At 54.6% G+C, this 16835-nt stretch overlaps 1 protein-coding gene across 1 annotated transcript in view; it reads right to left on the bottom strand.

Moving 5' to 3' along the window:
- The window catches only part of EEIG1 (estrogen-induced osteoclastogenesis regulator 1), a 35618-nt gene that overhangs the window by 2861 nt on the left and 15922 nt on the right, over window positions 1-16835 (bottom strand). The window contains exons 2-10 of the mRNA XM_014863624.3: window positions 8996-9116; window positions 8728-8757; window positions 6423-6539; window positions 4789-4835; window positions 4485-4642; window positions 2274-2378; window positions 1995-2190; window positions 1449-1570; window positions 1270-1339 (exon numbers count right to left, since the gene is read on the bottom strand). Of these exons, the coding sequence (XP_014719110.1) occupies window positions 1270-1339; window positions 1449-1570; window positions 1995-2190; window positions 2274-2378; window positions 4485-4642; window positions 4789-4835; window positions 6423-6539; window positions 8728-8757; window positions 8996-9116 (966 nt within the window). The remainder of the gene's footprint in view (window positions 1-1269; window positions 1340-1448; window positions 1571-1994; window positions 2191-2273; window positions 2379-4484; window positions 4643-4788; window positions 4836-6422; window positions 6540-8727; window positions 8758-8995; window positions 9117-16835) is intronic.

Genomic DNA, 16835 nt, shown 5'->3' with positions numbered 1-16835 from the left:
GTTAACTGGCTCCATTATGCAGAGGGGGAAACTGAGGCTCAGAGAAGTTGAGTCACTTGCCCAGGGTGACAGAGATGGTAAGCACCAGAGTCTGTGCGATCGCAGAGCTGGCCTAAGCCATTCCTGGGCATCAGCAGCTTACACACCGGGCTGTGCTGCACCCATCCTCACAGCAACCCTGGCAGGGAGGGACTGTGCCTCACCCCACTTGACAGATGAAGAAACTGAGACTCAGAGGGATTATGGGGCTTGATAAGAGGCAGATGGTTGGGGAGCCTGATCAGCTTTTCTCCCAGCTGAGGCCATGCCCACCCAGGGGTACATGGACATTTGGGGCTTGGCTTGCTGCTCTGCTATGCCTTGATGTCAAATAGATTGGCTCTTCCCTGCCCCGAACCCCAGTCTCCTCATCTTCAGAGAGGGCTAGAGAAGGGTGTTCAGAAACCTCCAAAGAGATCCCCTCTTTTCTTCTTGCCCACCTGACACAGGGGCAGCCCAGGAGGCTGCACCGAGATGGTGGCTGCAATTTCGAGTCCTGGCCAGCAGGGGTCAGCAGAGCAGCGCCAGAGGACAGGTCCCAGGACCCTGGGCCCAGCTGTCTCCTCCCGCTCTGGCCCCAGATGGCACCTTCCCACCCAGCCCACAGGAACCTGGGGCAAAGCCTTTGGCACAGCCCTGCACGTGGGAAGCCCCTCCGCTCACTCAGCAAGCCAGCCACACGGTAAGCGCGCTGTCAACAGACGACTGAGAGAGCACTCTACCAACCGCAGAGTTCAGGCCAAAGCTTGCTTCGACCGCCCACCCGTCTGTGAATATCATTAGGGCAGAAATTTGTGTTGCTCACCGCTGTAGCCCAACTCAGTGCCTGGTGCTTAGCTGGTGCTCAATAAATATTTGTCCAATAAATAAATGAGTTACTGTCATCATTTTTTAGGGGTTCCCAGATCCAGGAGGAAGAGCAAGAAAAGTAGGGCCCAAAATAAAGATGTATGAAGCCCGTGCTGTGTGCCAGGCACTTTCCAAAGGTTACCCTGGAAATCCTCAGGACCAACCCTGGGGGGTTGTCTCGGGTGTCCAGGTGAGATGATGCGGTCCACACTATTTGACAGATGAGGGAACTGAGGCTCAGAGAGACGTGACTGGCCCCAATCACACTGTGGCGACAAGAACTGGCATTCAAAGCCAGGTCGGTGGGCTGCAGAGAACTTGCTCTCACCACTGTGCCCCCTACAGCCACCCTGGTGCCCACCCCCAAACCTTCACCCCTACCTGTTGGCCAACTGGATCCCACTCAGCGTGGTGGAGCCATCACGGCTCACGAACAGCCGGAGGTTGCTGTCTGTGGGGACACAAGGGAGGATGGAGGCTGAGGGGGGGGCAGAGGCAGCCAGGGAGACCCTGGAGCAGGCGGCACCGTCCCACGAGCCCACCCGGCGCAGGCAGCTCACCCTCACTGTTGCTGCCATCCGTGAAGTCCTGGCTCTGCATGATCTTCTCCACGATGTCATCCGCGTCGATCCGCGTGTCATCCACCCAGGTCGGGTGGCTCTCCATCGAGTCCTTCTTCCGCCTGGGGCAGGGTGGGGCAGAGTCACAACAGTCAGGGCAGTAACAGGAACAATGACAACCACAGCGCACACCCACAGCACTCAGGATCTCCATGTGCACGTGAAGGCTCGGGCAGGCTGTGTTCACTTAACCCTTACATCAGTTAGCGGAGCATGCGCTGCTATCAGCTAGGTCCGTAGATGAGGACACAGAGGTTCTGAGAGGCCACGCGGTGCGTGAGCTGGGGACCTAAGGTACACTGAAGCCCACACAGCAACTGCTAACTGGGCATGCGCACCACCAGGCCGGGGCAATGCCCTTGAGGAGCATCAGCTGGTTGAACTGTCACCATCCAACCCTGTGAGGCGGGGACCCTGCTGTCCCCGTGTTACAGGTAAAGAAGTGGAGGTTCAGGAGCTCCAGGAGCACTGAGCAGTGAGACTCACCGAAACGAGCGGTCGGACAGATGCGGAGGCCGGGGCGGCCTCGGCGGCTTCTCGGGGGGTCGGTGCTCACGCTCGCTGCCCTCGGGGCCCTCCACAGTCATGCTGAGGCCACCAGAGGCGCTGCTGCTGGTGGACGTGTTGCGGCGGTGTGTCAAGTCCGAGAGGCTGGAGGAGCGCGAGTGCTCCGTGCTGTAGCCTGTGGGCGGTCAGGGCGGTTCATGATGGGGGAGCCCAGGAAGGTGCAAGGCCAAGGGTGCAGGGCTGGGCGGGCACACTCACCCGAGATCTTGGACTGCTGGCTGGCGTAGCTGGAGTTGCGGGAGTGCCCAGAGTGGAACACCTCCTCGGGGCTGGACAGGTTCTGGTCCGGCTCCTCCGGCACCCCTGGAAGGCAGGGAGGGGGCAGGGGTTACCAGTGGTGCCTGGCCTCACCCTTCACACGTCCTCTCGCTGAATCTGGAGTTGGAGAGGACGATATGTATTTCCATTTAACAGACTGAAAAACTGAGGTTCAGAAGGGCAGCAACCTGCCCCAAGCCACCATTCACCATCTGAACCCAGGTTCACTCACTTCACAAATATCTGGTGGGGACCAGCTCTGTGCAAGGCACTCGAGTGGCTGCTGTGAACAAGAGACAGGGTGTCTCAGGCCAGTGGGGAAGAAGAATGCAGAACGAAAAATGACCCACAATTAACCACAATTCACTGAGTGGTGCAGAGCAGGGAGAAGTGCACGCGGGGTATCTGACCCAGTCTGGGGTCACGGAAGGCTGCTCTGAGGAGACAGCCTTAATGCAAGATCTTCAGGAGGCAGGGGAGGGAGCAAGCTAGATAAGGCATCAGGGAAAAAACCTTCCAGACAATGAGAACAGCATAAGCAAAGGCCCTGAGGCCTCAATGAGCTTGGGTCATTGTAGCTAGAGTAGAGCAAATAAGGGGAAGTGGAGTGGCTGACACCCTGGCCCAAGTCACCCCTAAGTCCAACTTTGAAACAACCTTTCCAGCACTACCCAGCAGGAGGTGCAAGGGAAGCCGATGGGACCCCCCGGGGCCCTGTGAGTACCCCCAACCAGCCCTCCTGGTCAACACATCCATCCCCTCTTCAGAGAGGAGCAAAGCCAGGCCATAGGCTGGACCCCAGGCCTGCCCGTGTCCCCACCTAAAGCCATGTGGTCTTTCAAGTCCCCAACAGGTTCTCTGCACGTCGGGGGAGGGGGAGCAGAAAGCCAGCTACACAGACATGTGGGGGCGCCCACTCTGCCAGGAGGGCACCTCTTCTACTCTGCATAAAGGCATCATCTGTGCTGGTGTGGCCTGGTCCCCAGATTGCTCCTCTGGGGATCCCCACCCTGAAGCTGGAGAGAGCAATGGTGCTGGGAAGCCCATTGTGCGGTCCCATTCCCAAGTGTGGTCCCCAGGCTGAGGCAGGCAAGCACCCCAGCTTCTGCTCTGGCCCTCACCTGCTGGATCTGCAGGAAACATGGGAGTGGAGTAAAGCTGGCCCTTGAGGGCAGAGGGTCCCTCACTGCTCCCAGCCCCCGGGGGCAGAATCACCCAGCAAACATCTGCTGAGCCGCCCGAGGCCCTGAGCCCTAATGGCTCTTGTGGCACAAATGAGGGCCCTCACGTGCCCTGCTGCTCACTAATTAGCTTGGGGCAGTCTGCCTCCCAGCTCTGAGCTCACCCCCTGGAGGGGGTGCAGGGGCCGAGGCTCACCTCAGGGGCCCTGCCTCACCCTGCATAGCACACCTGGAGCCTCCTCTCGCGCCAGCACCTCCTCCTAACTGCCACACTGTCTCCTCTGGAGATTCAGGCTCATTCGAATTTTTTCTAACATTTAGTAATAAAGATACTTTAACAGAAACGTAGTGCTGGGAAATACACAGAGTACGTACTATGTGCCAGACCAGGCAGACACGTTTGCCCAGTTAATCCCCAAACCCAGGCTGTGGTTACTCCTGCTGATTCCATCTGACAGAGAAGGACACTGAGATCCAGTGAGGCAAGATGGCCAGACAAGGTCCCTCAGCAGGAGGGAGAGCAAGAGCTCAGAGCATGTCCCCCTGCCAAGAACACTGCACCCCACACCCGAGATTCAGCTCAAATGCCACCTAGTCAGGGAGCCTTCCCTGGGCCCAGACGGATGCCTCCTGTGCCTCTCTCAGCCAGCTCTTGTCACATCTGTAGGTGGACATGTTTGACTTATTTATTGTCTGACTTATGCGTATCTGTCCTGCTAGACCGCGAGGACCATGAGGCCAAGGACACCACGCCAGTCTCGACCCAGGGCACTGCTGCGATCCTGGGGCCAAGCACCGAGCCCAGCACACGGGAGGGACTCAGACAGCATCTGCCTAACGGAAGCACAGACGGGGGCAAGCACCACCCCACCACCTCTCTCTAGTCAGTAAGCGGGCCCCTGGAACCTGAAGATACTGCGAAGCTAAATTCTGCTTCGGGGAGGCAGGGCGGGCAGGTGGGGAATAGTACCTGAGCTGAGGATGGTGGGCCGGGCCTTGGGGGGCCGGGATCCCGTCAGGGAGTTGGTGCTGCTGCTGCCACTGCTGCTGGTCCCACCACCCTTACACGTCAGCTGCAGGGAAGAATCCTGGCCCGGGATGGAGATGGACTTAGCAGTGGACGGAGGCCTTAGGAGGACAGACAGCTTGTGACTGGGGTGCCCCATCCTTGGCATCAGATGAAGACAGGGGAGCCTGGAGTGAAGAGTCCCGTCCGCCCTCCCCCAGTGCCCAGGATGGAGCCCGCCCCTCAGACAGCCTGCACCAGCACTCACGTCTTGAAGCAGGGGTCTCCAGAGAGCAGGAACATTCCGATAGTGACCTGCATGAAGGGAGGAATCAGCCACACCCTGTCCACTCACCGGGCCCAGGCGCCCCACCTCCCTGCTCTGGCTTCAGATGGGCTTGGACTCTGGTCCCGACTCAGCCCCTTGCTGGCCCTGGTGAAGAGCCCCAGTTTCCTCGTGCAGAAGACAGAACCGATCCTAACACGTGCCTCGGGGGACAGTGGAGCGGATGCAGTGAGATGAGGCTCCACCTGGTTGGCGCCTGGCGCAGAGTGAGTGAGCAGCAAAAGCTACCAGCTGTGACTTCACGACTACAGCTATTGGGGCGCCCTCTGTCTCAGGGCCCCGAGTGGGAGAGGGTGCAAGAGCTCCCCACGAAGGCAGGAGGGACGCCCTCAAAGCCCACTCTGTGAGGAGGGGTCCACCGAGCCCGACATGGTTGGGAGCACTTGCATAGTTCACAACGGATGGCAGGCGCCTGGTGAAAGTTTGCTGAATTAAGTAAAGCAAGAAACCATTTGACATTTAACATCTACTTGGGCAAAGATTTTGGCAATGCCCCACACAAGGCAAGGTTTGGGTCCCCAAATCTGGGCTGAGATGGAGTGACAGGCAGAGGGTGATGGGGTAGGAAAGAAGTGCTCAGATCCCAGGACCCCACTGACAAAAATGGAGACCACTCATCTGAAACCGCCCCCGCCCCAGCATCCTTGATCTGGCCTGAGGGTGCAGGGGCCACTGGGGTGAGGCTACAAGGCCTCAGGGCTCCCACCACAATTAGCCTGGAGCTTTTCCGGCACCCCCAGTTCCCTCTGCAAAGGGTCCAGGAGGACCCAGAGCCCCTGGCCACCACCTCCTGCCCGGGTCTGCCCCAGGCACGACACGCTCCCACTGGGTCAGCTCTCAGAAGTGTGGTTAGGGCAAGACTGTTTTCTCAGCCAGGTGGAAGCGGGTGGAAACAAGGAAGAGAGGGGCACTGGCAGCGGATGCTCAGATAGCTCTGTCCCAAGAGGCCAACAAGTCAGCTGCCTGGGGCGGGAGCTGCCCTGGCCCCCGGAAACCTGCATGTGGCTGGGCCCTCGGAGCAGCCAGGCTCAGTCTGTCTAGGTCGAGAGATGCCAAATTCTTCTGCTCACTGATGCTCCACTGGGTGCTCAGGCTGCCTTGTGTCACATGGTGCAACAGTTAGGAGCTGGACTGTGGGGTCAAGTGCCAGGTCTGCTTGTGACCCCAGGCAAATGATCTAACCTCTGTGCCTCAATTCCCTCCTGTGCAAAACTGGGACAAATAACAGACACCACACCCATGGGGCTGTTGTCAGGCATCACAAGATAAGAGGAGGTAACACTCAGCAATGCTGATCTCACTGAAAGCGCTCACCAAACCCAGAGAGACTGTGCGTCTACTCTCCGACCCCTAATTATGGATGGGGAAACTGAGGCCACTGGCTAAGCCCAGGCCTCTATGGTGGTTTCCCGACCCAGGCCCGTATCTTCCCAGCGTCTCTCACCGCCTATCCAGGGTGAGAACCCGTACCTTTAACAACCCTCCAGGGTACTCTAAGGAGGAATGGGTTTGCCCTCGCCCCTTGGCAGGAGCGGGAGGCAACAGGGCCCCAATACCTTGAGGATGGAGTTGTCCTGGCGAGTGTTCTTCGTGTCATATCCTTCCAGCAGGCAGCAGCGCACCGTAGAGCCTGAGCCCGCAAACTCGGCCAGGTTCAAGTCGGCAAAGCCCAGCTGGGAGGGATGGAGGAGAGTGTGGGAGGCTGCAGGCAGTGTGGGCACGGGGCTGGCAGCACAAGGGTTAACTTGGCAGAGGCAGGAGGGGGAGGGGCAGGCAAAGCCCCTGGGGCCCGACCCACAGCCCCACAGCCCAGACTGACTGTTGCATAACCAACACCCAAGGACAGAGGCACCCCCCCCCGCCAAGGACAGAGGCCTGGGTTGGCGGCTCCAATGGACGTGGCACAGCCAGGAGCTCACATCCCTGAGCAGCACAAAGCGCCCTTTGTGTCATGTCCCAGTGTGCACCGGGGCAGCGCCTGAGATGAAAGGACATTGTTGTCTGTGATACAGACACATTGTTCCCTGGGAAACAAGGCTGTGCTGTGGGAGCCTCCAGGCCAGTGGGCAGGGGGGAGGGAAGGCCCGTGGGAACTTGGTGTGGGGGTGGGTGGTTGGAGGGCACTCTGCATGGGGAGAAGGAGACCCTGGCCCAGGCTGGAGTGAGGGGCTGGTGGGCTACTCCTTGGATGCAGAGAGAGGAGCAAGGGATGGGGAGGGAAGCAGGAAAAAGTGTGAGAACAGGGTCTATGAGCTAAGAAGCCCTCTTAGATAGAAGCCAAGTCTGCCAGACCTGGAGGGGAAACAGGGTGAGGGGTGCTGGGATTAGGGACTTGGGGGACAACTAAACCAGCCAGGGACATTTATTGGGCACCTGCTGCATACAAGTCTCTACTGCAGAGTTTAGGGGCACATATGCCAGAATCAGGGACTCAGGTTCAGATCCCAGCCCTGCCATCAGCTCAGAGTGGCCCCCATTTTCAGAGAAGGAAACTAAGGTTCAGAGAGGGGAAGTGACTTGCCCAGGGCCCTATACTGCTCAACTGGCAGAGCCACGCTTGAAATTAGGTCTGAGGAGCGTCAAGTCTCACCACCTCTCTGGGCCTCAGTTTCCTCTTCTGTACAACGGGAGCTGAGCCCGTGTGGATGGCTCATTAGAGACCAGAAGGGCCTGGCAGGTCTGACGTGTGCTAGGTGTCCTAGAAATGTCTGCCGGGTGGAGGCGGGATGCTCTGGCTGTTTGCTGGCACTTTCTTTCCTGACTGGGCAGTTGTCCTCACCCACGTGAATCAATGGGAAGAGAAATTTCCACTCTGACGGCACCTTCCACAGCCCAGTTCTAGCCCCCCTGCCCTCTGCTTCTGGAGAGGGACATCAGGGCCCCTGGCCAGGGCAGAGCGCACAGCCCAGAATGCTGAGCTTCCTGAGCTCTGATCAGTGGGAAGGAACACGCCCCGTGCAGCACCTCCCTCGGGCCTTCCACGAAGGGTGAGGTGAGGCAAAGGCATTTCCCCTCTGGACTGATGGAGCCCATCCCCTGCCACTGGGCCACCTCCCGGGGGTCACAGAGGGTGGGCCACGAGTCGCCACAGAGAAGGGGGTTTAGGGCAGAGCAGGTTTATTCAGAGCCAAAGGTAACCGTTCCAGAGCCGTCTTCTGCCACTTTTCCCAGTGGAAAAGGTTTCAATGCATAGGACTGAACTGTCTGTGGGTGCAGGGAAAACCTGGCAACAAGAGAGATGTACAACAGCGGGGACTGGCTGAGTCACTGGTCACCCAGCCATACAATGGGACACTGCCACTGTTAGAAAGCAAAAGAAAATTTGTGATGACATGAAAACATGCCCATGACGTATTGGCAAGTAAAACACCACGCTGCAGAATCTGTTTAGAACAAATCCCTTTTGTGTATTTAAAAATCCTGTTGTCTACAGGCACACAAGTTCAGAGATGGGGGCTCATTTGACATCTCTCTAAACCACAGGCATACGTTTTATTCATTGCTCCATGTGTAGCATAGATTTAATAATATGTATTTTTTTCTTAAAAGGTATGGAAAGACCCTAACGAATCCCAACAGTGGGATCTGGGGAGGAGGCCTGGGGAGGGTGAGGGATGGAAACTGTCCTTTCCACTCCATGAACCTGTGTACCACTTGTGCTGCAACAAGCATATGCTGCCTTTATGTTAAGTGCAAAATGCAAAGACTGTCAGTAAAGATATTTCCAAAAAATTATACATCTCATGTAGGGCTGAGTATCTCCTGCTTGGGGCAGAGAGGGGCCTGGATGTTCTTCTGGAAGCTTCTCTCATGCCTGTCCCACTGCCTCATCACACAGCCCCATCACACAGCCCCACTCACCTTGGAATAAGCCTTCCCGCCTTTCAGCTCCTGCACAGGGAGACAGACACAAGCAGCAGGGTGACTAGGGAATCCAAGGGCTGTCACGTGTCTCCCCAACTCCCCCGAAATCTGACTGCTGGGGAGGAGGACAGGAAAAGGCGCAGAGCAACTCATCCCATTTTCCCTGGGAGGAAAAGTCAGGGGATGGGCCTAAAGCCACTAGACCAATGGCCCCACCCCCATTCCTTGGCCTTGGCCTTGCAGCCCCAGCCGGAAGGCAGCTCACCTTGCGCACCGACACACGGAAGATGCACGGGTCCAGCAGGCCGGTGGCTGGGTTGGCACTCATCTTACACACGAAGGTGAACCTCTTCCGCCACCGCACGCAGTTCTCCTGTACCTCCTCCCTGTAGGCCCAAGGGGACAGGGGAGCACAAGCAGGCAGGTCAATGCCCAGGGAACCTGGGGACCCTATATCAGGGACAGGGTCTGCCTTCAGGGATGGGGGAGCTCTCACTTTTCACTGTGTATCACCAAGTGACTCTATTGTCATAACAAGAGTGTGCTTGCATTAAGTGTTATCAAAACAAAAAAAAAATGTAACAAAAATGAGAAAAGACAAGGCAGGTTAAGGTCAGGCTGCGGGCAGCTGCCCACTCCCTCTGCTGCCAGCACTGCCCCCCACCTCCTCCCCGTAGCTTTGGGTGGAGCCTTCCACTGCCATTACCTCCCACCAGCCAGGTTCCCACTGGCCATCTCAAGTGACCCTCAAAAGTTTTCCCAGGCTGGACTACCAGCCCATTTTACAGATGAAGAGACTGAGGCTAGGTAAACTGCCCAGGATCACCCAGCCAGGAAACAGCTGGCCCTAAGCCCAGTGCGGCATAGCTCCAGAGCTTTCTTCTTCACTACTATTAACAACAACGATAATAATAACAGCCAAAGCTCACACGGCACTTCCATGTGCCAGGCACCACTCAGAGCACTTTACAAAACCAGCCGTCCCGGGAGCCTGCTCCAAGTGCCAGAGATCTGTGATCACGCCAACCCTTCCAACACCCGCCTGGGGCAGCTACGATCATTAGCCCAATCCTACATTCAAAGAAACCAGGAGCTCTGGGCTAAGACCCTGGCTCGAGGCCCACCATGGGCAGAGCGGACAGGGGCCTGAACCCAAGCAGCCTGGCTCTGGGTGCCACACACTTAGCCCTCTCCACTCCAGGGCTGAGACACCAACCTGGGGCCCTCAGCTTCCCAGACACTAACTGGCGGGCTGGCCTTCCAGTCCCTCGAGTTCCTCCTGGGCCCGGGGAGCACGACCAAGCCCCAAAATTTAGCACCCCCTTCACAGGGCTGCAGTTTGCACCCTGGGAGTGAGTGGGAGCCCGTGGGAGGAGCTCATCCAAGCCACTCCCAGCTGCTGTGGGGGGCTCAGCAGACCTGTGGGTGGCAGAGATGAGCGCTGCACCCCTGCACAGCTCCCTGTCCCCCCACAGCCTGCCTGGCAGAACCACGGCTCAGGAAGGGGCAGCCAAGGAAGGGAGGGGCCGGCATGAGAGACATCATCTCCAGCCGCATCCCACCTAACAGGAACGGCCAAGCAGACAGCTGAGGAAGTGACCCCTCCACACTCTGGGGACGAGGAGCTCAGGTTAACTGCCAGACTGGGGCCTCGGCGTGGAGAGTCAGCGCAGGCTGAGCGTCTCCTGAACGTGGCTCGTGTGCTTCTTCCGCAACCTTGGAGGGTAGGCTCCGCATCACTCCCTCCTACAGCTGCGGCCCTTAGGTTCCAGGAGATGCCCAAGGCCACATCCCCAGTGACTGACACAGCAGGATTTGAATCCAGGACTGTCCAAATGGAGAGTCAGAGCACTCAGCCATCACCTTAGTCCCAGGGCCACACAGCCTGGAAAAGCCTGGCAGGCAGAATCTACCGGGGTTGTGGGGCCAGCAGTGCCCTGCTGTGGACCTGAGGCGCCCACCCATGTCTCTGAGTGCCAAGTATGTGTCAGGCACTGGGCAGTGCCATGGAGTTGATTCACAGACCGACATTTGACAGTCACTCCAGTGATGACTCCATGTCACCAGGAGAGGGTGGGGGAAGGGGTGAGTCACCACAGGGAGTTGACACTCAAGCTCAGATCCGAATGAAGAGTGGGGAGTAGCCAGTTCCAGCGGGGAGACAGTTCCAGGCAGAAGGACAAGCAGGAGCAAGGAGCGAATGTACTCTCATTTACTCAGCCGATGAAAGCCCCCAGCTGAGTATCCACGCGGAGCTCCCTCCTGGCTCCACAGGGCTTTGAGGACAGGACCATGGCTTCTCCCATGTCCTGCCAAGGCTGTGACAAGGGGCAAGAGGACTTGGGTCAGGCAGACCTGGGCTCACAGCCCCACACTCACTGTGCCACTCGGGGCGCCTGGGAGCATTCAGTGAGGTGAGCCGACCAAGGGACTGGCCTGGCCTGGGGAGATCCCATGAGACATGTCTCATCTGATGAAGACACTGGGGATCTAGAAGGACTCAGCCACCACAATGTTCCGAGCTTGTCAGGAGGCTGAGCTCCAGCAATGTCCCACAGCCCCAAGACTGGGGACAAACAGAAAAGGTCACGGCTAGAGACAAGGGGGAGGAAGGGAGAGTCTCCAACCCCCGGCAGATATGGGCAAGGACCCTCAGGAAGCAGATGCCACAGCAGGAGTGGAATCTCTGGGCTGGGGCATCAACCGACCCAGCCATGCCAGCTCTATTCATTCATTCACTCATTCATTCATTCATAGAATTGAGCACCAGCTGTGTGCCAGTCCCTGTTCTATGCCCTGGGGCCACAGTAGTGACCAGCTTACATTCTGTACGACAAGAAAGATGAAGTTCAAACAAACGAGAAAAATACATGGTAGTGGAAAGGAAGAAATAAAACAATCTCTATTGACAAATGACTTGATCTTGTATATAGAAACTCCTAAGGAATCCACTTAACAACTATTAGAATACACAGGCTCAACAAGGTTGCAGGATACAAGATCAATACACAAAAATCAATTACTACTATACAGTCATGCATGGCATCACAACGTTTGGTCAATGACGAACCGCATACACGATGGTGGTCCCATAACATTAATACCGAACAGCCTAGGTGTGCAGGAGGCTGTACCACCTAGGTTTGCGTAAGTACACTGCGTGATGTTCACATAAAGATGAAATCACCTAACAATGCATCTCTCAGAATGCGTCCCCATCGTTAACAGGGGGACTGTACTTGTGAACACCCACAACGAAATGAAGAAACTATTCCATTTACATTACTGTCAAAAAGAATAAAATATGTAGGAATAAAGTTGTTGTTTTTTTTGGAAGATTACCCCTTAGCTAACTACTGCCAATCCTCCTCTTTTTGCTGGGGAAGACTGGCCCTGAGCTAACATCCATGCCCATCTTCCTCTACTTTATACATGGGATGCCTGCCACAGCATGGCTTTTGCCAAACGGTGCCATGTCCGCACCCAGGATCCGAACCGGCGAACCCCGGGCCGCCGAGAAGCGGAACGTGCAAACTTAACTGCTCCGCCACCTGGCCGGCCCCTGTAGGAATAAATTTAACAAAAGAAATACAAAACATATGTTCTGGAAAACTACAGAACATTGTTGAAAGAAATTCAAGAAGATCTAAAGCAATGGAAAGACAGCCCATGGTCATGGATTGAAAGACTTAATATCGTTAAAATGACAATACTCTCAAATTGATCTAAAAATTCAACACAATCCCTATCAAAATCTCAGCTAGTTTCCTCACAAAAATTTGACAAGTTGATCCTAAACCTCGGAAACTCAAGGGGCCAGAACAGTCAAAACAATCTAGAAAAAGTAGAACATAATTAAAGGATTCACATGTCTCGATCGCAAAACTTCTACAAAGCCACAATAATCAAGAAAGTGTGGTTCTGGCATTAGGACAGACACACAGATCAGTGGTATAGAATTGAGAACCTGAAATAAACCTTTACATTTATGGTCAACTGATTTTCAACAAGGGTGCCAGTGGGGAAAGAAGAGTCTTTTTGACAAAAGTTGCTGGGATGACTAGATATTCACATGCAAAAGAATGAAGTAGGACCCATTTCTGATATCATATACAATAACTTAAAATGGATCAAAGACATAAGTTAAAGAGCTCAGACTATAAAATTCTTAGAGGGTAACTCTTCATCATCTGGGACTAGGCAACCGGTTCATAGACACGGGACACCGGAAGTACAAATGCCAAAAGAACAACATAACTATACTGAACATCACCAAAACCAGAATTTTTTGTGATTCAGGAGCTGGCCCCGTGGCCGAGTGGTTAAGTTCGCGTGCTCCACTGCAGGCGGCCCAGTGTTTCGTTGATTCGAATCCTGGGCGTGGACATGGCACTGCTCATCAAACCACGCTGAGGCAGCGTCCCGCATGCCACAACTAGAAGAATCCACAACAAAGAATATACAACTATGTACCGGGGGGCTTTGGGGAGAAAAAGGAAAAAATAAAATCTTAGGAAAAAAAAAAATTTTTTGTGATTCAGAGAACACACTCAAGAAAGTGAAAAGACAACCCACCGAACGAAGGAAAATATTTGCAAATCATATATAAGGAACTTGTAGTGATACTATATAAAGAGCACTTACAACTCAATAACAACACAATTAAAGAAGGGGTAAATGATCTTGAACAGACATTTCTCTAAAGAAAATATACGAATGGCCAATAAGCACATGATAAGATGCTCAACATCATTAGCTATCAGGGAGACACATATCAAAACTATAATTCACACCCACGAGGATAGCTATAATCAAGACAGATAATAACAAGTGTTGGTGAGGATGGAGAGAAATTGGAACCCTCATGCACGGCTGGTAGGAATGTAAAACGGTGCGGCCGCTTTGGAAAACAGTCTAGCACTTCCTCAAAAGGTTAAACACAGAGCTACAGTATGACTCAGCAATTCTACTCCCAGGTATACATCTAAGAGAAATCAAACACAGGTCCACACAAAAACCTGTACGCCAACGTACACAGCAGCATTCATAATAGCCAAAAAAGTGAAAGCAACTCAAATGTCCATCTACTGACGAATGGATACATAAAACGTGGTATATCCATACAATGCAATATTATTCGGCAATCCAAGAAAGTAAGCACTTACTGTATACAAGCTATGATGTGAATTTACTTTGAAAATACCATGCTAAGTGAAAGAAGCTAGGCACAAAGAACTACATGTTGTATGATTCCACTTATATGAAATGTCCAACACAGCCAAATCTGTAAGAGACAGAAAGACTGGTGATTGCCAGGGGATGGGGGAGTTGGGAGAAAATGGGGAATGACTTGCTAATGGGTATGGAGTTTCTTTTTGGGGTGATGTTCAAAAATTGGTTGTGGTGATGCTTGCACCACTCTGTGAATATACGAAAAAACCCTGAATTGTACACTTTAAATGGGGGAATTGTGTGGTATGTGAATTACATCTCAATGAAACTGTTACCAAAAAAAAAAAAAAAAAAAAACCAGAGTAAATCAGAGAAAGAGAAAAATGAAGAAAACAGAGCAAGGAAGGTGGGTAGGGAGTGCTAGGTAGAGATGAGAAGGTGGGCGCGGTCAGGGAAAGCTTTTATGGCAGTGACATCTGAGCAAGGCCTGGAATGAAGTAAGGATTCCAGCTGAGCAAAGACTGGGGGAGAGCTGTCCAGATGCAGGAACAGCAAATGCAAAGGCCCTGAGGTAGAAACATGCTTGGCAAGTGGAAAAGCTGCATGGAGGCCAGAGGCTGAATGGGACTGGAGAGGCGAGCAGAGGGGATGTGGCTGATGAGGGAGTAAGGGGCTAGCTCATGCAGGACCTCAAGGGCCATGACGAGGACTTTGAATCTTATTCTGATAGTGGCTCTGTCTTGCCACTATGGATTCTGGCTTTAGGGAGATGCCAAGAGTAGGCCTGGAGGAGGTGAGTGGAAGGGCAAAAAAGGCCCAAGCTTGAAAGGGGGGAAGCTGGCGGTGGGGGGGAAGACACAGCTCCCACATGGACCTTCAGATCCCCGCCAGCCCCCGCTGTTCAACCTAGCCGAGGAGCTGGAGGGGGACGCTCACAGTGCTGGCGTGTTGAAACACCCAGAGGAATTAGGATCACTGTGTGGGAGTAAAAGCAGACAGTGGATTGTGGGCTCTCTCCCTTCCCCTTTGCAAGGCTGTCACGGACACTGCCAGGAAGCTGAGGCCCCCCACAGAGAGGCCTCCCTCCGGGCTCAGGTAACAGGCTCTTCCTCTCCCCCGAGGGAAGGGGGGCCTGGGCAGGGCTCATGGGATCAGCCCCGGGCCGCCCTCCTGTTTCCACAGGGCTCTAAACACACACTATCAAGTGCTACCACTCCCATGGGAAGAGGCTTACAGCCCCGCCCCGGCCCACCCCAGATCACAACAAGGGTAAAATAAACACCCCAGCAGCAGCCATTTCCGAGGGCCTACTGTGTGCCTCCCAGACCACTCTAACACTGAAAGCAGGGTGTTACTGTTGCCTACTCCACAGAGGAGGGATGTGAGGCTCAGAAAGGCTGAAGCAACGTGCCCAAGTCACAGAGCTGTGAGGAGCAGACCCCAGTCTCAACCCCAGGCCCATCTGTGCCCAGAGCCCATGTCACAGAGCCCGAGATGGCCCGGCCAGGACTCAGCCCCATGGCCCCTGCCTTCAAGGGGCTTACAGTCAGGCAGTGGGTAGGAGACAGAACACACATCAGATGCTGGTAAGTGCTATGGAGGAAAAAGGAACCAGGGAAGGAGGCGGGCAGTGCCCAGGTTGGGGAGCATGACAGAAAGACAGCCAGGGAAGGTGACATCTAAAGAGCTATAGGAGGTGAGAGTGACCTATGCAGACACCTGGGGAAAGGTCAGTCCAGGCACGAGGAACAGTAAGTGCAAAGGCCCTGAGGTGGGAATGGGTCTGACCTGTTTAAGAAATGACAAGGAGGCCACTGTGGCTGGAGCAGAGTCAGTGAGGGGGAGAGTGGTGGGAAGTGAGATTAGAGAGGGAATCTTGGCCCCAAACTTACGAAGGGGCCGTGCAGAGCTGCTGAGAATCACGGCATCCATGTGAGCACAGGTGGGTGGGGAAGAACAGAAGAAATAAGGGTATGGTGGGAAAGGTGTATTTTGTTCTTTTCTTTCTTTTTGAACTGGAAGTATCAGTTGTGGCTTTTTGGGTTTTCTTGGTAAGGAAGATGCCGCTGAGCTAACATCTGTGCCAATCTTCCTCTAATTTATGTGGGACAGCACCACAGCATGGCTTGACAAGCAGTGCTAGGTCCACACCTGGGATCTGAAACTGCAAACCCCAGGCCGCCGAAGCGGAGCATGCAAACTTAACCAATACACCACCGGGTGGGTCCCCTGACTTGTTTTTTTAAGCATGCCTGAGAGAAAAATGAATTCCTCTGTAACTCAAGATTGCAATGAGGTCAGAGGCCAAAAAGGGACTGTGGGGAACGACCCCCAGACACAGCAGAGGCCCACTGCAGCACTGCAAGACGCACAAAGGGTGACTAGGATCCTGAAACCTGAGCGCCACCTGACACCTGCTGTGACCTTGATGGACTGTGCGCCCCGAGGGGGCAGCGGCCGGCCCGCTCGGGCACCATGGGCCTCTGCATACACCCCCCAATGACAGAAGGGCAGTAAGCTGCCTGTCTTAGCAACAGGGAGAGCATGAAAAATTAAAACAAATGAGCATCTATGAAGAAAACCCATAAAAGATGTTCATTAAGAAAACACAGGCCTGTGCACCCCCTGCTCACCCTGCTGATGAGGCTCAGGACGGCTGAAAACCGCAATGTAAAGATGATGGAACCAAGCCCCGAGAGGAGACAGCCCAGAAGCTTGCACGCCCGGCTCCCAGGCGGAGCAGCTTGTTCCCTCTGCACACTGGCAGGAGAGACAGCAGCTGAAAGAGGAGGGAGCTCAGAGCAGGTCTGGCTCAGGTCGGGTGAGCGACTACAGGGCCACCGCCTTCATTTCTGTCCAAGAATTCTTTCTGTAATTGAAATTTAAATTGAAAAATGAGAAAAGGGGGTGAGGTTAAAAGGGTTGGTCAAAAG

The sequence above is a fragment of the Equus asinus genome, chromosome 10, assembly GCF_041296235.1.
Source record: "Equus asinus isolate D_3611 breed Donkey chromosome 10, EquAss-T2T_v2, whole genome shotgun sequence".
Classification (NCBI taxonomy): Eukaryota; Metazoa; Chordata; class Mammalia; order Perissodactyla; family Equidae; genus Equus; species Equus asinus.
Note: the sequence above shows the minus strand (reverse complement) of the source record. Positions and strands in the feature narration are given on the sequence as shown.